Source organism: Panthera pardus, unplaced genomic scaffold (genome assembly GCF_024362965.1).
Source record: "Panthera pardus isolate Hobbes unplaced genomic scaffold, ASM2436296v1 HiC_scaffold_12, whole genome shotgun sequence".
NCBI lineage: Eukaryota > Metazoa > Chordata > Mammalia > Carnivora > Felidae > Panthera > Panthera pardus.
In genome coordinates this window covers 62,182,829-62,202,413 of record NW_026526677.1, presented here as the reverse complement: position 1 = coordinate 62,202,413, position 19,585 = coordinate 62,182,829, and the positions used below count along the sequence as shown (strand labels likewise).

At 51.4% G+C, this 19,585-nt stretch overlaps 1 protein-coding gene across 1 annotated transcript in view; it reads left to right on the top strand.

The window, feature by feature from the left end:
* TENM4 (teneurin transmembrane protein 4) overlaps nucleotides 1–19,585 on the top strand; it is a 2,883,939-nt gene that overhangs the window by 2,495,486 nt on the left and 368,868 nt on the right. The window contains 2 exon segments of the mRNA XM_053900128.1: nucleotides 1,612–1,899; nucleotides 6,463–6,732. Of these exon segments, the coding sequence (XP_053756103.1) occupies nucleotides 1,612–1,899; nucleotides 6,463–6,732 (558 nt within the window).

The window sequence follows — 19,585 nt, the reverse complement described above, 5'->3', positions numbered from 1 at the left end:
AACTGAGAAAGCTGTATGCGTCAAGAAAAATAAGAGCTCTCATCAAGCCTTGCTCAGGATATTCTGTTTTCCTCCTGTGCTTATCTCCTGGCTCTTGTATGGGGCTGCATTTGCTATTCCAGAGCCAAAGGAAGACATTTGGAAGGAAGAAGGGAGTGCTATCACGGGTATAAAAGAAAAATCCCAGGATGTCCGTTTAGAGCAAAAAAGTCCAATGGGGAAAAGAAAAAGAAGTGATATCAGGAGCTTCCCACCAATCAGACACCCTGGCAACACCCAGGCAAATGGGGCTCACACTGTGGCTTCCCCAGGTGCTGATGGTGTCCCTGTTGAGGCTTGTAGGTCTGGACGTGAGGGAGTTCTCAGATTGCCATGGTGGCCAGGGTCAGCCTAGCTGGAAGGACACTTTTGTGTAGTGGAAGGAAGGGGACTCATGGAAGTGTGATAGAATAGAAAAACTCCAGTTTTAGAGCCTAACAGACCTGGGTTCAGATCCGGGCTTTGTTACCGCCTCAGTGACCTTGAAGGAGGTTCTGAACCTTAGTTTTCTCATCTGTCAGATGGGGATTGGTTGGCCAATTAAATAAACAAATGTATATTAGATGCACCAGGCTCTGGAGTGAACAAAACAGCTAAAGCACCTGCTCTCATGGAGCTTACTTATTAGTGGGAGAAAACAGACAATTATCAAGTAGTTGTTTAATTATCTGGTCATGATACATGTGAATTGGTTATTTATACTCTGACTCATTTCCAAAAAAGGTTGGAAACAAGAATAACATCTCAGGCCGTGTGACCATGTAATGAGATAGTGTGTGCTAAGTGCTTAGCCACATGTTACATTGTTTTTCATTTCACAAAATCTTTTTTTTTTTTAATTTTTTAATGTTTTTATTTATTTTTGAGGGGGGGTAGGGGCAGACAGCATGGGAGACACAGAATCCCCAGCAGGCTCCAGGCTCTGAGCTGTCAGACAGAGCCCCATGCGGGGCTCGAACTCACAAACTGTGAGATCATGACCTGAGCCAAAGTCAGACGTTCAACCGACGGAGCCACCCAGGCGCCCCCACAAATTCTTTTTTTTTTTTTAATGTTTTATTTATTTTTGAGAGAGCGAGCGAATCTGAATGCGGGACTGGAATCCACCAACCGTGAGATCATGACCTGAACTGAAGTCTGAGGCTTAGCCAACTGAGCCAACCAGAAGCCCCGTTTCACGAATTCTTAAGGAGCCCCAGCTCCGTGTCAGGCCCTATCCCAGCTGGGGACATGATGGGAACAAACACATGATTCCTATCTAGGGAGGCTGCTGAAATCAGTGCCCTCTGGTCTTTGTTTTCAACTTCCTTGATACCCATTACTGGAGGGGAGGCTGAAGCCTCTTCCTGGCGGCTAGGCGGAGTAGCAGAAAGAGGATTCATCCTCAGGGGGCCCGGGTGCAAGTCCCCCCCTGCTACTGATCTCTTTGTGGCTGTGGAGCCCTCCCCTCTCCAAGTCTGAAGTCCCTCGTCCACAGCATCGCAGGGCGAATCCGAGGCCGGGATGGATTCGGGTATTGCCTTTGCCTCGTGGGGCCCGGGCTCAACCCTCTCTTTGGTTTCCCGGCTGCAGACCACTCAGCCCTGAGTGCAGCGAGGACCCTGTTCGTGGATGTGGAGGAGCGCGGGCCGGAGGCCATGGACGTGAAGGAGAGGAAGCCGTACCGCTCGCTGACCCGGCGCCGCGACGCCGAGCGCCGCTACACCAGCTCGTCCGCGGACAGCGAGGAGGGCAAGGCTCCACAGAAGTCCTACAGCTCCAGCGAGACCCTGAAGGCCTACGACCAGGACGCCCGCCTGGCCTACGGCGGCCGAGTCAAGGACATGGTGCCGCAAGAGGCCGAGGAGTTCTGCCACGCAGGTGAGGGCGCCCGGGGCCGGGCTGGGGGGGAGGGGCAGCTGTGCACCTGGGTGCGTGCGCAGGTGAGCAGACAGCTGGCGGGAGGACGCGGGCCAACACCAGGTCTCGGCTATTCTGGCTCCCAGATCTGGTCAGAGCCTGCCTGTAATTCACGCTTAGTTAAGTTCATCTTCGTGGTCACCCGGTCCGCGGGCATGAAGAGCTGGTTAGGAGCTGGGCTCCGGGCCAGACTAACTGGGGTTGCGTTCAGAACCGCCACCAGCTCTCCGGGAGGCCTCAGTCCCCATCTGTTAGATGGGCTGCACTGAATTGTGGGCTGGAGGGGCATGTTGTAAGTGGTAAGCATGCTAACATCAAGTGCGGAGTAAGTCAGTTATTCGTTTTATTACTCGTCATATATGTATCCATTCAACAGACGTATTACCTTCTTTGCCTCGAGCATTGTCCCGGTCTATCAAAGCGTTGCTCCTGAAATAGACCTAAAGTCTTGGTAATTGGATAATATCTTGGCACCTGACTCCTCTCCTTCAGTTCCGGCCTACACTAGTCACCAGAGCCTGTCCATCCTACTCCAAAGTAACTTTCAAATCCATCCCTCTTCTTCATCCACTCTGCCGCTGTCCTCTCTCTCTCCCGGAAGGTTGACCACAGCCCCCCTTCACCCAGTGCTGCCACCTCTGGGCCATTCTCTGCACTGCACCTAGAGTGAAGTTGGGAATGACTCCCCCTTGTCCATAACCTGAGCTCCTTAAGCTGGCATAAGGGACTTTCCCCAACTCCGTTTTTCTTCCTGGACTATTTTGTCCCCTGCCTCTCCACACCCTGCCACCCATGCTCCAACCCTCAGACCTACTCATTATTCCCACACTTGCCGTATTTGTTCCTTACCCTGGTGCTGCAGTGATTCCTATTTTTCTGCCTGCAGACCCTTGAGCCCTCTGTGATGCCTGACGGGCTGCTACCAGTCGCTGATTCTGCCCTACCCGCTTCCCTTCCACAGCCAGGGTTAGCCAGGCAGCGTGCTGTGTAGTTCATATACATTCCGGCACTGTTATCTAATCCATACGACAACCCCGAGCTGAATCCTTTGCCCCAGATCACAGAGGTAAGAGGAGCTGGTCTCAAACATGTATACCCTCATATAGCCTGACACCCACCTGGCCTCTCCCACAGGCCTGAATCCACATGAAAGCTGGCCTGTTTGTAATGCTGCCTCTCAGGCTCAAAAGGAACGATCTTTAGCTCTTTTCCAGCTTGTGCTTAAGAGCTCAGACTGGCAACTGACCGATCTTGATGTGAATTCTGGATCTGCCTTTTTTATTGCCCTCAGCTTCTTCACCTGGGGAATGGGTTAACAGTGATCCTAATCGTAGGATGGTCATGAGGATTAATCAGGATTGTAAATAAAGTACTTGACACAGTGCCTGGTGTGGAGCAGATGCTTCAAAGATTCTGCCTACCACTCATTGCCTTCTCTGGGTCTCAGTGAGGAGAAGGGACAAAAGGATATCAAAACTTTCTTCCAGCTCTGTCCTGCCCATGCCTGATAGAGCTCAGTGAGCCCTGACTGGCCCAGCTTGGCCTGGATGCCACCCTAGCACAGGAGGCTGCAGAGAGGAGCCCCCTCTTGTCTTTATAAAAATTAAGAATCAGGGGCACCTGGATGGCTCAGTCGGTTAAGCATCCGACTTCGACTCAGGTCATGATCTCGCAGTCTGTGGATTTGAGCCCCGCGTTGGGCTCTGTGATGACAGCTCAGAGCCTGGGGCCTGCTTCGGATTCTGTATCTCCCTCTCTCTCTGCCCCTCCCCTGCTCATGTCTCTCTCTCTCTCTCTCAAAAATAATAAATAAACATTACAAATTTTAAATAAGAATCATTCCCATTTCATAGGCAGACATGGCCATGACAGTTTAGAGAGTACTCCCCCACCCATTACCTCCCGAGATCCTTAAAAATTCTGTGAGGCTAGCAGGTCATAGATTACCACCCCCACTTTAAAGACAAGAACATTGTGGCTTAGGTGATTGCAGCAGCCCAAGATCACACAAGTCGAGGTTGAGCAGGGTGATACGTCAGCCTGTGTCCTGGGGATCCTCATGAAAGATGCCAAAAGGCCATAAAGTCAACAGATCATAAGGACTTCCCACATTTGGGGAAATAAATCTCCTAAGCTCACACTTCAGAGGGGCTGAGCTGGCTCCAAGGGATCGCTGAGCCCTCAGAGTCAGCCATCACGTTGCACTTCTCCGTCCACAGATCTCTCAACTCACTCACATTCACGCTGCCTCTGGCTGCTTAAAAGGGTATATAGGGCAAGCCACATGGAAACTGATGCATCCTGGGCTGTTTATTTCACATTCTTCTGATGTGTGACTGGCTTTCCTTGAGAGGTCCAGCCCATCAGGGCAGGAGCATGAGCTGGGACGGAGGCAGGGGACAAGACAGGGGTGGAGAAGGGAGATCAGAGAGAGGTAAATGGGGCAAGCATGAGCTGGGATGGAGGCAGGGGACAAGACAGGGGTGGAGAAGGGAGACCAGAGAGAGGTAAATGGGGCAAGCAGTGAGTATGGTGTGCAGAGAGGATGGAAAGCAGACAGGGGATTTGGTCTCCAATGTGGAGTTTCTTCTACTTAGAAGGAGGGCACAGGGGAAGGGCAGACCGGAGGATGGCACATAGGGGATATTCAAAATATTTGACATCGGTCTGACCCATATCCTGACCAACCAGAATGTCTGCCTGGCCACTGAGCAGAGCCCAGAGGTCCCTGCTGTGCCACATCATGGGGAGGCTGGGGGTTGTTTATGGGGAGGGGTGGAGGCCAGGGGCACTGGGTGGGCCCGGACATCAGTTGCCAGCCGGTATAGAACTATTTCATGACCTTAACCTCATATTAAGGCTGGAGCAACATGAACCACCTGAGCCACAGGATTGGGGCACCCTGCCTCCACTGCAGCTCTTATTTTCCCAGCGGCCCCACTGGTCCCTCCTCCCCCACTCCTTCCCTCTCTTTATCCATCCCCCAAAGTACTGCCAGAGGGTGTCTGCCTGTTTTCTTGAAACTTCTACAGAACATGCACCCTGTGTCAGTACAGAGGTCTGGGCCCAGAGCTGACCGGGACGCTCGGGAGCACAGGGCTTCTTTGCAGAGTGATGCACACCATGGTGGTAGGGGCTCTCCCTGCTGGCTCCCCTCCTGTTCTCTGGCAGGTCCTGGCCTTGCAGGCTTTCCCAGTGAGCCCTGGCCCTGGTTGCAGGAATCCTTCAAAGCTCAGGCATCTATGCTCCCCTCTTTACTCCTTTCTCCAAGTTCACTCTCATCTGCAAACCTGTCCTCTGAGCTCCCACCTTCTGCCTGTGTGTTCCCAGAACATTCTCCGTGGATCTCCCCTCTTTGGACTTCCACCTGTCATCGTGTATTTGGTTGTAGCTCCCCCACTTGCCTGGAAAGCCAGGCACCACTCCCTGCTCATTGCTGTTTGTCTGTAAACCCACGGCCAGTTGGAGTTGGCTTAAATGTGGGAGCTACCTGATTATAAACCCAGAGAAGTGGTTTAATTGGAATGGGACCGTTAATGCCTCTGTCCACCCCTTCTTCTTCATCCCCCAAACACTCATGGGAATATTAGAAATACGCAGGAAGCCGTCCTTGAACAGATGTTGAGCCAACATTCAGGTGCAACATGGAGGCTGTGTTTTTCCTGGAAGTTACCATTCCCTTTGTTGCTCAAATGCTAATCCCCCAGTGAACTCCCCTCACCCACCTCTTCACTGACCTCAGTCCTGGATGTTTCCAGGCCTCCCCGAGCCCTCAAGACTTCTCCGCAATCCAGCTCTGTGTGCTTGGCTCCTTGGACTGCTCCAAAGCCTGCAGATCCCCGCCATGGTCCCGGCCCTGCCTAGCGTGAGGAAGCCCGTGGTGTTGCTTGGGGACCTCTTTTCTCTGCCAGTCACCATCTTCATTGTCGTGTTCTAGGCTTTCCCGACTTGACCAGAAAGGACCTTCTGGTCCCAGGGCAGCCATCTGCATCTCATCAACTAGGCGTCCACTCGGCTCAGGAGTGCTCCTTTCTGGCAAGTCCTCTCTCGATCAGAAGAAGAGACCTAACGCTCAATTTAACAGACATCTCCTGAGCCTCTACTGAGTCCCACATTTTGTTCTAGGCGCAGGGATTTAGGAATGAGAATGACAGGTTCCCTGCCCCTGCTGAAGTCATCACCAGCAGAAGGGTCAGGCCTTTGGTTCTACTGTGCAGGATGACTAGGGCCAAGGACTCTCAGAATGGGCTTGAATACAGGAAGAAGCAAGGACTCCCGCCCAGGGTGTAGGTATTAGGGGAGACCTCACAAAGGAGGGGCCATGTGCGTTGGGCCTTAAAGGAAGTGGAGGAGGTGGGCTGATGGGGGAGGGGCAGAAGGAGCCGTTTCGGCAGTGGGGCACGTGGGCAGAACACCACACAGGCTCACCAGACAACAGTGAATCCTGGGGTGGGCGGCCTGGTTTCTGGTGGGGAGACCCCTGCTCAGAAGACCCTAACCAAGCTTACCTGCACTTCCTCCCAGGAGCCAACTTCACCCTGCGCGAGCTAGGGCTGGGAGAGGTGACGCCCCCTCATGGCACCCTGTACCGGACAGACATAGGCCTCCCACACTGCGGCTACTCCATGGGGGCCAGCTCTGATGCCGACGTTGAGGCCGACACTGTACTGTCCCCTGAGCATCCCGTGCGGCTCTGGGGCCGGAGCACACGGTCGGGGCGCAGCTCCTGCCTGTCCAGCCGGGCCAACTCCAACCTCACGCTCACCGACACTGAGCACGAGAACACCGAGACCGGTGAGTGGCCACCTTGGCCTGTGCCAGGTGCTGGGGTTTTAATTACAATATTGATTTTCTGCTCCATCGCTTGGGGCTCCGGTAAAGTTGGTGAAAAATCGCTTTGCTCTCAGTGGTCAAAAGTCAGAGCCTTTTGCACGGTCACACAAAACACCTACCCACTGGTGACACAGCAGAGATTGGGTCACTGCTCTTTGTTTTCGGGATTTCAGATTGGGAGGTGCCTCAGGCACAGGGTTATTACTTGCAAGGTGCCTGTGGCGGGGGCAGGGGGGGCAGCGGTAACGGATCTCCAGCAGCTTGTTCTCTGTTGCATCAGCCATGTCTGGTCCTTCCTGAATCCCTCTCCGTCTCCAGCCTCCAGGTGCTCAGCAGTCCTGGGGGGTCTCCACCGGGGGCGCCCTCCCCCCCGTATTTCAGGCTGGTCAGAGGATGGCCTTGAACAAAAACTGTCATGTTGGGGTAACTCAAAGCCTGAGGGTTTGCTCCAGCTTTCCCCCGATCTCATGTGCAGATCTGGGGACGTGCAGGTTCTGGGCTCGATCACACCCTCACCTCTGCACCCCTTCCTCCAAGGCCCAAGAGATGTTGTGGGAGAAAAAGATGGCAGCTCGTTCACATGTCTCCTTGGTACAGGGGAAGGGCGGGAACCCGGTTTCAGAATTTCCCTCCTTACTTTTGGGACCTCCTTGGCAGATGTCTGAGGGGCTCTGGGTTAGTTGCAGCCCTGCGGTCTCCCTTCTCTGGTGCTTTGTGCCCAGCCACACTCTGGGCAGCTTTGTGGACCCGGGCCAGAACTGAGGAGGCCGCTGCTGGGTCTGGCAGCACAGCCTTGGGGAGGGGAGTGGAGACAGGGACAGCCCCTCTGCCCAGGGGAGCGGGGAGGTTTTTTGTGTCTCAGAAGTCCAGGAAGGGGATGTGCTAGTGCTTCCATACCAGGGTGGGAAGGGCAATGGGAGTGAAAACTGGAAAGGCCGAGCCAGGCACCAGTGCCCCCTACTGGTTTCCAGCTCCGAGTGCAGGATCCTCCTAATTCCTGTGCAGGCTTCCCCAGAGGCGTGTGTTGGGGAGGAGGGCGAGGGTGGAGACCAGGTCAGAGGTGAAGGCTTCGGCAGGTTAATCTCTGAAAAGGATGCTCTAGCTAGGTTAGACACAACAGAGTCCCAGATTTGAGTCGGGCAGGAGACCAGGTAAGGTCAGGGTCAGGTGGGAAATTTATTTCCTTAAAGAGTCAGGTGCAGCAGAGTTCCAAATATCCATTCCACCAGCCCTCCCAGAGAGCTCGGAAGTTTTCCTGTGGGAGCCTGTGCACCTGTCTGAGGGGTGAGGGAGCAGAAGTGCCTGGATACTGGCTTGGCCTTGGCACCCTCCCTTGCCCTGTGAGGAGGACAATGACCTCAGCACCGAGGGAGATCCCCCTCTCTGCAGTGACAAGCCATCCACCTTCCCACCTTCCCAGCTTCCCACCAAGGCCCAAGCCAAGGCAGCAGCCCCTTTGCCCCCCACTCTCGCCATGCACTGAACAAGAGCTTGGATTTGATATGAAAGGCCTTTACAGAGAAAATGGTCTCTGATCAGGAGACAGGGAGCTTCAGTTCCATTACTGACCCGGAGTGTGGCACCGGATAAGTTGGATTCTTTCTCTGGACCTCTGTTTCCTTTTCCTCATCTGTGAAATAAGTAGTTTTAAACAAAATCAGCATTTCCTGTATCTGAGAATGTTAATAGTTCTTAGGGTGGGGTGGGGATGACAGCCGGAAAGTGCCCTGTGGTCAAATAATGTAGGAAACACTATGTTGTTTTAAGCCAATTTCTTTGCTGCAGGACTTCTCAGAGCCTTTAATCTATTAACGTGCCTGCTAATGGGTAAACCACCTAGGAGAGACATACGCAGCATCCCCCAAATTGATGTGAGCATGGAACACTTTGCTCTCAGAGCGTCTGATGGGTTCGGTGTTCTAATGAACACTTTTGGGGAAGAGCTGAGCTGAAGGACCCGCAAGCCCTTCTAGATCTGGGATTCTGTGATCTGAAGTGCTTGTGTCAAGATGGAGGCTCACAAGAAGAAAATGATAATATGATAATAGCAATGTTAGCAGTCAGCAGCTGCTGCTAACCAGCGGCCCCCAAGCAGTGCTGATGCTTTAGTTCTAGGATCTCATTTCCCCCCAGGAACACTGCTTTGAGGTAGGTTGTATCATCCCCATTGCACAGAATAAGGAGACTATGGCACTGAGAGGTTAAGATACCTGCAGAAGTCACATCACTAGCAAGACAGGATTTGAACTCAGGCCTTCATGACTCTAAGATCTTTATTCTTGTAGCCCTAGTGACCGTGAATTTCCTCTGCAGCGAAGTACTTAGGTTGTTTGCTCTTTTGCAGGCTTCTGGCCGTGGTGACAAATGATCATTTTTCCACAAAGTCATGACAGAGTGAGGTGCACGCCGCCCACATTATTGTATATTCCCTGAGAGCTGAATTAGAGCTGAATCAAGCCTCTGTTGGGTGATAATGACATGGTCGAGGAGCCTCAAGAGCTTCAGCCTTTGATAACAGGGAAGGGAAATTGATAACGGGGACAGGAAATGGCTGCCTGCTTCCCCTGGCCGGGCCACCTCTTCCTTCTCTTCCGATGGTCTGTTTCAACACTGGCTGCCGCACTCAAGCCTCGCTGTGCTCGAGGAAGACAGGCAGGCAAAGGAGGTGGACAGGTGACTCTAACAGAGATCCCCCGACCTCCGCAGCCCTTCCAGGCCTGGAGTCCCCAAGCCCAGACACCCACAGCTGCCCATGTGCTTGTCCACTTGCCCCTAGGTGGAAAGCTACGCTAACAGCTTTGTTATCCTCGGGTCTAAATAGTGACAGTGAATCATACTGACAGTGCGTGAGCCGTAGGTAGGAATGGCTCCCTTTTGTCTACTGATGAAGTTGACAGTGCTATTGTGTGCCCCGTTGTCTCCCCAACTTACAGCTGAGGACCGGGGCTCTGGGAATGAAGGGGGAAGAGCTGACACCGGGCCCTACCCAGGAGTCTGGTTCTGTCCTGTCTGCTCTCCCTCCCTTCTCCATGCCCCTCCCATCTCCTTCTCCCTCCTCTGCCCTCCTCTCTCTGTCTCACATTCATCCCCTCCCCTAGTTCTCCTTCTTTGATGAGAACTTGGGTCTTGCCACCAGAACGGGACCCTATCGCACTGGGTACATTAGCCAGACACCTCAGAGTGTGACCACTTTCCAGAAGTGCAGGGGAGCCATACGGAGGGCCTATCATGTGTCAAGCCACTGCTCATGCGTGATTGCCTTTAATCCTCATGACAGTGTCATGGCATTCCCGTTTCCCAGATGGGGAAACTGAGGCTCCAAAAAGTCTCCTGGCAGAGACTGTGAAGCTGGGAAGTCAGCAGGTCACCAAAGCTTGGGTGGGAACTCAGATCTTTCAGTCCCATAATCTGAGCTCCTTGCCCACCTCCATTTGAATCAGCGAGTGTTAGACCCTCAGTTGAGGCCACCAAAAATACGTGACCACGTTCTCAGAGATCTTTACCAAATGTGAAATGCAGAGTAACTCCAGCAACTTCCAGCCACAGGAAGGAACATCAACTCTGCCTACCCACCCAGCCTCGCATTAGTCAATAGTAATTGTCAACAGTATTGATAGTGGTGGAGGGTTTTGCTGAGGTCATGGCGATGCTGCATGCAGCTGCCATCAATAATAACTTTTATGGGGTCCATTAAAGCCAGTTTCTGCCCCTGAAGGTTAATGTCAGCAGCTTTTATGTCACTGCTTAATATCCAAAATAAATACAGAATTGACTGGGTAATGTAAACACAAATTTTCTGCACCATGGCCGTCAGGCAGAGCCAGCCCTCGGGCCTCCTCTGCTGAGTGGGGCCAGCAGGCTAGGGGACGGCATGGAGAAGTTGGCACCAGGCCAGGCACACAGTTGGCGTCAATAAATGTTTTTAGAAAGCAAAGGTTGCGATTCGAGCTCCGTTCCCAACTGCTGGGTCAGTCTGACAACAACGTCTCTGTTGTAGATGCATATTGTAATTCGCTCTATACCTATCCCAAGCTCCCTCAGTGTGCTGGGCATGATTCTGGAGTCAGGAGTCTAGATGAATAGCAGGGAGGTGGAGATAGGATGACCTTGGGTCTCTGTCTACAGCGGAGGTATAGCAGGCACTGTTGCAGGGTTGAAAGAGCAGCAGTTCTGGAGTCTAATGAGGAGCTCTGCTCTCCTCTCCTGATTGTGCCCTGTCCAGCTCTGAAACCTTGGGCAAGACCCCTCGGCTCCCCAAGCCACGGCTTCCTCATTTCTAAGACAATGTGGCGGTGGTTACCAGGGGCCAAGAGAGCAGGGAATGGGGAGTTAGGGTTTAATGGATGCGGAGTTTCAGGTAGGGATGCTGTAAAAGTTCTGCAGATGAATAGGTGATGGTCACACAACAATGTGAATGTACTTCATGCTCTGGATTGTACTGGTTTAAAGGGTTATGTATGTTGGGGCACCTGGGTGGCTCAGTCAGTTAAGCGTCTGACTTCGGCTCAGGTCATGATCTCACGGTCCGTGGGTTCGAGCCCCGCGTCGGGCTCTGTGTCTCCCTCTCTCTGCCCCTCCCCCACTCACGTTCTGTCTCTCTCTGTCTCAAAAATAAATAAACATTAAAAAAAAGGGTTATGTATGTTTTACCACAATAATTAAAAGAAAACAGAATCAGCATGTCTTCTTTCCTTGATGCGTTACTATGAGCCTACGCTATACCTGTGAAGCATGCAGTCTGTGTTGGTCCTTAACTGATGCTGCCTATTGATATTAATTTTCTAAGGAGCTGTGGAATGATGGTAAAAGTAGCCATTGGTCTTACCCTGAGGGTGCAAAGGCTCATTCCTTCATCTCACTCTTGTTATGCACGTGGGCTTGAAGGCCAAGTAGGATTTCACTGAGCATGAGGGATCTGAGAGAGGCATTCCCGGTAGAGAAAATTGCACCAGGCGAGGCTTAGAGGCATGTGAAGAGGCAGGCGGGGGGCGGGGGGTGGTCTGGGGAATAGTGAGAATTTACCCTGTGCTTTAATCCCAGAGGCACATTGAGAAATGCATTTAGAAAAGAAATGATGAACAGAATCACAGTTACCCCAAAAGTATCAAGCAGCCTGGGTGTCAAAAGGGAAATTATTGGTTAACCTAATTAGGCAGCCAAATTGCTTATTCAGAGTCAGAAGATTAGGGGAGCATCTCCAAAGCACAGTGAGAAAGAAGCTCATTACCAATTTAACTCAATTTATCCTCTACCCTCCATAGCCCCATGCTCATGAGACTTGGTTTAAAAAATCTATAAGCATATCTATCATTAATTCCCTGAGAGGCCAGAAACTGCAGCTACCCAGCCATTGTGTGCATAAGGCTCCATCTTCTAAGGTAGGAAGCCAGGCTCCCTCAGCCTGAGAAGTTGGACAGCTGGGTTTGACTGCACTTCTGCCTCATGAGCTGCCCATACTCCCTTTCAGGAACACGGAGGAGTTCGGGAATTCGACTCTCCACCTGGGCAGCTATCCATGGACAATGAGTGCTCTAAGGCCCCAACTTCCAAAAAAGGATTAGAAACAGCCTTATTAGAGAACCCGAGAACCCGAGAATCTGAGAATCCAGGAGCTAGAAGGAACATAGAGACAACAAGCCCATTAACTCTTAGCCTTTCCTCAATTTCCAGCCGAGGAAACTGAGATTCAGAGAGGTGACTTGCTGAAGGTTGCACAGCTAGTAAATGGCAGAACCAGGGTCTGAGTCCACATCCGCCTCTCCCCAATACCCGTGATCTTTCCTAGCCACTGCACTCCACAGTTTGTTCTGTTTTATAGAAACATGTTTCTATTAGGTCAACGTGTACAATATATATATATAATCTAGGAGGTGATTCTAGCTGTTTTCAGAACATAATGTTCTTTGTCAATGTGAGAAGCTTGAAGAAAAGAAACTGAATCTATAACCTGTTAGAGTTGATGTGGAGCTAGAGATCATACCAGGCCACTCTCAGGTTGTGACCTGCTGGACAAAAGACATTTAGAGTAGGGATCATAGAGGTTTAAGAGAAAAATTCCAACCAGAAGGTATCTGAGAAGGTTTTATGGAAGAAGTGCTGGCCACTGGGCTTTGAGGGGTGGAAAAGACTAACAGGTGAAAAGGGGGAAGAAAGGGCGTTGTCTGTAGACAAGGCATGAAGGTGGACAAGTAAAGGGTGTGTCCCACGAAGTTAGAAGACAGGAGTGTAACTGAGAATATGGGAAGGGGATGTGTTCGGAGGGGATGTTGGAGAGTGAGCAGGATCCTGTCATTTAACAACTATTTATTGAGCACCTACTATGTTCCAGTTACTGTTTTAGGTCTTGGGGTCCCAGCATGGTCGATACAGATGAAACCACCCACTGCTCAGTGGGGAGACTGATGATAAACAAGTGTAAAAACTAAATGCTGGGGCGCCTGGGTGGCTCAGTTGGTTAAGTGGCCGACTTCAGCTCAGGTCATGATCTCGCGGTCCGTGAGTTTGAGCCCCGCGTCGGGCTCTGTGCTGACAGCTCAGAGCCTGGAGCCTGTTTCAGATTCTGTGTCTCCCTCTCTCTGACCCTCCCCTGTTCATGCTCTGTCTCTCCGTGTCTCAAAAATAAATAAAACATTAAAAAAAATTTAAAAACTAAATGCTGCAGGATGTTATGAAAAAGGGGAGAGGGAATTCCAGGGTGAGAGCAAGGTTGCGGTTCTAAACATGGTGGCCAAAGAAGGCTTCACTGAGAAGGTGGCGTTTGAGGTAGGCATGGGAGTAAGTGGTGAGGACATCTGGAAGGAAAGCAATCCTGGCAGAAGGGTGGGCAGGTTCAAAAGCCTTGAGGCAGAAGCGTATCTGGCTTGTGTGATAAGTAGTAATGAGACCAGTATGGCCGGGGTTGGGGAGATGTCAAAGACGTGATGTGGGCAGGCCATTGCATGAGCAGTCACAGGAGGGTCCTGAGCTGAGGAGCGACAGGTTCTGATTGATGCTAAGACAGGAGCATTCTGGAAGCTCTGTTGAGAGTAGACTCTAGTGGGCCATGTCAACGTAGGAGGCTATTGCTATAATCCAGAGAGAGAGGATGGGGGCTAAGACAAAGAGGAAGCGTGGAGGCAGTGAAGACCGTATCTGGGCCTGGAGAAGGGAACAAGCCACCTCTTCCCTGGTCCCTCCAGGGCCTCGTAGCAGCGAGGAAGACCTCCATACTCAGATTCTGTGACCGAGATGGGCTCCCGGGTACTCTCAGGGGAGGGACGCATTTGACCCTTCTCCTAACCTCACAGCTCCTTTGGCCCAGCAGCCAGGTCCTTGAGCACCGGCCTGTCCCGTGCCGCACCCCGTGCTCTCTCATGGCCGTGGCTATGAGCCAACCCCCCTGCCCGCCCCTCATCCCACCCTCCGACCCGCTGCTGACCTTGCTGCCTGACTCCCACTCCCAGCCTTGCCTACCTCCCACATGAGACTCTTGGCACCATCTTGTGTTGTTATTATCTTAGCTTCCCTTCAGCCGTATTTCCATAAAACCCTTCCTTCTGGCCGGGTGCCTCAAACTGCCTTGGTGAAGTGTGACACAGGGCCTCCTCTCCGTACCTTCACGTCTGCTAGAATTGCCTAGGATCTGGAAGCCAGTATCTGACAGCCACGAACAGTGTTGCTCTTGGGAGTTCCTTGTAAGGGGACTTTAAGGAGTCCTGGCCCAGTTTCAATGCTCCCCAGTCCGCGAGGCACTGGCGAGCTTCATTGCTCTCCCTGGTGGGCAGAACATGCTAATACAATTCCGCACTGGGAAGAGGAAAAGCAAGATAGGGAGAGTCAAAGCTATGCTAAATTAAGATACATTGCATTCTCGAAACTAGGTTAGGACCCGCCGTGTGCAGAGAGGTACAGCAAACCACAGTTTTGCTTTCAATTTGAGCCAACACGATTCTCAACTCATTGGAAGCAATGATGTGCACAGTGACAAACTTCCTACCAGAAGACGTTTTCCAGGCACCTTTTTTTCCCCATCAATAAGCCCAGCTCTGTCCCGGGAGAATGGATCCTGGGCCTGTTTCAACTGCATCTAATCCAGGATGACTTCAGGGGGGAAGGGAGTAACTGGTGGTGGGGAAAGAGCTCCCTTACCCACGGGAGCCTCGTTCCAGTGCCAGGGTGTGTGGAGTCCAGGGACAAACCTGGTTTCAGTTTTAGCCTCTGTCACCAGTCCCAGTGTGACCCTGAGCAAGCCACTCCTCCTCTCCAGGTATTAGTTTTCCCGTCAACCAGATGAGGTTATTGGAATCTCGGGCAGCAAGATGACTTGGAAGGAGAATGGGCTTTGGGGTTGAACTCAGAATCCCAGCTTAGCCACTCAGGAATCGGGTGATTTTTGTGCAACCTACTGGATCTCACCGGGCCTCGGTTTCTTCATCTGCATTGTGGCAATGAACATGTGCCTACCTCCTAAAGTTGTAACGAGGCTGAAAGGTGACTGTGCACACGGAGGGGTCAATACTGTGTTTTCCAAACTGGGTCATGACCAATCCCGAAATAAAGGCTGTGGCTCAGCACAATCATTTGAAATAGTATTAGCAAAGAGAACCGAGAGGAGCAGAATAGAGTTCATAGCACATAGTGAGGAAAGTCAGTTTGTGAATTTTTATTTTAATTATCCTTTACACGTAGCACCTGCATTAGGTCAACTAGGTCATCACCTACAATGTGTTTCTTACTGAGGGGTTCAGTTAGAAAAAAAGAAAGTTTAACACTAAAAAATGGTACCTGGCACATAGCAGGACTTTGTGCACGTCAATTCCTTTCCTTCAAGAACCCCTTAGGTTGAAGATTCCACAATCCATGATGTCACAGTCTTGTCCAAAAACTGTTGACATTGGTACTTCTAAGGCTCCCTTACTGAGAATGAGTATAGATTTGTCAGGGCCTCAAGATTCAGTAGAAGGAGGCTGGGCTCTGGGATCAGATCGACTCGCCCATCGTCACATGGCGTGCATGATGATAGAGCCGGCATCCCTGGTTTGTAGACCCCAGCCATCTCTCCTATGAGAATGGCCAGTGGGGTGACTAACATGCCCTAGGGTAACTGTGAGCTGTGAAGACAGCAGGAAAGGCACCCCCCAGACAGGAAGAGCTGACTCAGGAAGATACAGGGGACTGGAAGGGCCATCCCTGCGTTCACCTAACCAGCTGAATCTCTCTACTCAGCACAAAGGCAACCGGAGAGGGACCTGGGCACATCTACATGCGCACCACAGGCAGCTAGCATGTTAAGTCAAATTTGCCTTCCCCCGACCCGGGGATGCTTGTTACAAATTTAATTACACCCTAATCAACGCAAACAGATTGACTACAGTATAGCAATGGCCTTCTTTCCTTTGATTTTGGGCCAGAGAGAAGCATGTGGAACATGTGAAAGTGTGCGGAAGGGCTCCTGGGAGTTCATGTGAGCCTGATACATGAAGCGTAGTGCAGAGAGGTTAATAGTGCTTACTCACAGGATGTAGATCCAGACTCCGGGCAAACCCCACAACATACCTCTTCAGGGGAGAGGTCTCAGAGAAAGCCAGGCCCTCCCCTACACTCTTCCCAAAGTGGCAGGGAGCCACTCAACTCCCAAGAGGTTGCTCCCAACCTCTTCTGATGGCAGGGAGCAGCAATGGTGAAGATAAGGAGCATTCAGCCAGCAGTCAGAAGCCTCAGGTCTGACACCCGGCCGTGTGCACTGTTCAGGACATAGCAAACAGTTTGTCCTGGCTGAGCCGGTGGGGATTAAGAGGAGATGAGGCCAGAGAGAAAGACTGGGTCCCATCATGGCAGAGGACAGCTGAAAACTGCTGGCTCAAGAGCTCAGCCTTTCCCCTGAAGGTCGTAGGGAACCACACAAAAGGTTTAAGCAAGGAGAGGTCAAAGGGGGCAAATGCTTTCCCTGATCGAGGTGAGGACGTCAACCAACAGGACAGAGTTTGTTCTTCCCATTCTGCTGTGATGAAATTGCCCCTCGCGCCACTGTGCGTGGGGTGGTGTCCTAAATTCACATGCTGAAGCTCTCACCCCTAGTGTGATGGTAGGTAATTAGGTTTAGATGAGGTTGTGAAGGTGGCACCCTCATGACGGGATTAGTGCCTTTAGAGGAAGAGGGAGACGTGGCTGTCTCCATGCACGTGCAGGGAGGAAAATCCATGTGAGCACCTAGCAGGAAGGCAGCCATCTGCAAGCCAGGAAGAGAGTTCTCACCAGAACCTAACCATGCTGGCACCCCCCAGAGCTGTGAGAAAATGTATTTCTGTTGTCGAAGCCAGGCTGTGGTATTTTGTTATGGCAGCCCAAGCTGACTAAGACAGGCTTCGAAAGCTTAAGTAACTTGCCAGCCAGGAAGTCACAAAGCTGATGCCTAACACAGGGCTGTTGAAATCCAAAGCTCTTACCCCTGCCGGTGCTGCCTCGGGGAGACAGAAGTGCAAAACTATTCGAGGGGATGAGTGCCAACGGTTTTCTGAGTTAAAAAGGTGCCAGCATGCAAGACCATTCCCTCGAACAAAACGAAACAAAACAAAAACAAAATGCTTGGTAATTCACACCTTTAAGCACAGACTCCGGAGCCAGACTGCCTGGATTTGAACACCAGCTCTTTAACTTACTAGCTGCGTCACACAGTGTCCCACAACTGTGGGCGAGTTTCTGAATCTCCCCATGCCTCAGTTTCCTTGCCAGTACAATGGGAATACTTCTCCTGTCTCCCTCATAGGATTAAATGAGCCCAGAGGGTTAAAGCACTTAGAATAGTGCCTGGTGCACAGGAAGTGCCGTATAAGCTTAGGCTGTTGTTGTTATTAATTGTGCGGCACTTTGTGATTTACGAAGTGTTCTCACATTCTGTTCAACATTTGCAGCAGCCTTGGAGGCAGATCTCTGTGTCTTCGTTGTTTTGGAAGTGCCCTGAGATCACACGGCTGGGAAGTGGTCGGGATGGAATTCAACCCCAGGTCCCTCTGACCCCACACCCACACACTGGTGTCCGTAACTGTAACTGGCAGCTGGCCCCAGCCTGGCCCCTCCCGCCAAAGATGACTCCCCAGCTACCAGGGCCTGATTTTGCTCAGGCCCGTTTCTCCCAGTCGCACTAGGAGAAGGATCTCAGCCTGGGCTCTTTGTTCGGGAGGAAACTTCCTTTCAAATAAAGAGCCGAACCCTCTATGTTCCAAATACTGAAGAGCACTTTTCTTTCCACTGCCACTCGGCAGCCTGGCTCCTAAATGAGTTTTCTGTGCTCAGCTTTGTAGGACCTTAGCTACAAAACAAATTGCTTTTCTGAATGTGCCTCCAAAAAGCAGATAATCATATGGAGCAAACCAGGTTTGAAGTGTGGTATAAACAAAGGGAGATTGTTTGCCACTCCAGCTGCTCAGAAGGGTGGAAGAGGGAGGAGAGCCGGGCCATGATGGGTGTGAACTGGGCTGTGAAAATGCGGAGGAGACTCTTCAATAGGAACCAAATGGGCTAAGTCAGAAGGTAGACAACCCATTAGAAGTAAGGTACTGCGGGCATCTCTCCAGTCCTGTGGCCTTACATGGTAGCAAAAAAAGAGGGAAACTGCTCAAGTCCAAAGGATTTACCCTTCTTTCTACATACGTCCACAACTTTCGACAATTTATTACCTCCACGCTAGAGTTAGCAGTGCTAAAAGATGCATTTTATTTGGAGAAAATAATCGTGTCACTTTTTTCCCTCAGCTAGATTTAAAAAGCTCTTCAAAAGTCGGCTGTGGCGCTGGGCCATTATTACTCACATCTGGGGAGTGTGTAATAGCTCACAATGTCCTTTAATACCCAGCATTTCATAAATTAGCACATCAATTCCCTGGTCTAGGGCACCTGAGCCCACACCCTGACTTTGAACCCTGTCAGGGGAGCTTTGAACTTGGAGCCCATGCATGTGTGCTGGGTGGGAGGGGGGGGGGAGAGTGCCCAAGGCTCAGTGAGTCCCTAGACGGACTCACAGGGCTCGGCATACAGTGAGACACATGGCTAAGACTTATTACAGCAAAAGGATACAAAGCAAACGAACAAAGGGAAAAGGTGCGGAGGGTGAAGTCTGGAGGAAACCAGGCACAAGCTTCCAAGAGTCCTCTCCCAGCAGAGTCACTGGGGATGGGCCTGATTCCAGCAATGAGTGGTAATGACATGCAAAGTGCTCTCTACCAAGAAGCTCAAAAGAGGCCGTGTGCCGAAAGATTTCATCAGATGGCTGGTCACATAGGTGCCTTCTGCCTAACTCAGGCCCAAATTTTAGACTCTCAGAAGGAAGACGCTCATTATTTATACACACTGTCTAGGCATGGTCAAGCCACTTTTTTTTTTTAATGTTTACTTATTTTTGAGAGAGAAAGAGAGTGTGTGTGAGCGGGGGAGGGGCAGAGAGAGGGGGAGACACAGAACCTGAAGTGGGCTCTAGACTCTGAGCTGTCAGCACAGAGCCCATCACGGGGCTCGAACCCCTGAACCACAAGATCATGACCTGATCTGAAGTAGGATGCTTAACTGACTGAGCCACCCAGGCAGCCCAAAGCTACTCTTAACATTTAGGGAAGGTTTCATGTCAGGTAAGGACCTGTTTACCCAGACCCCAGCCATGGGCCAGCCTTGCAAGCTGACCTTTCTAAGGTGGCAGGCTTGGTCCTTTGCGTTAACTCTTCTGCGTGAGTCTCTGCGTGAGTCCCATGCAGCTTGTGAGTCACCCTATCAGACCACCCAGTGTGTCCTTCTCAGGGCAGCTTTGTAGCCCTTGACTTCATGTTTCATGTGATAACTCTCATGTG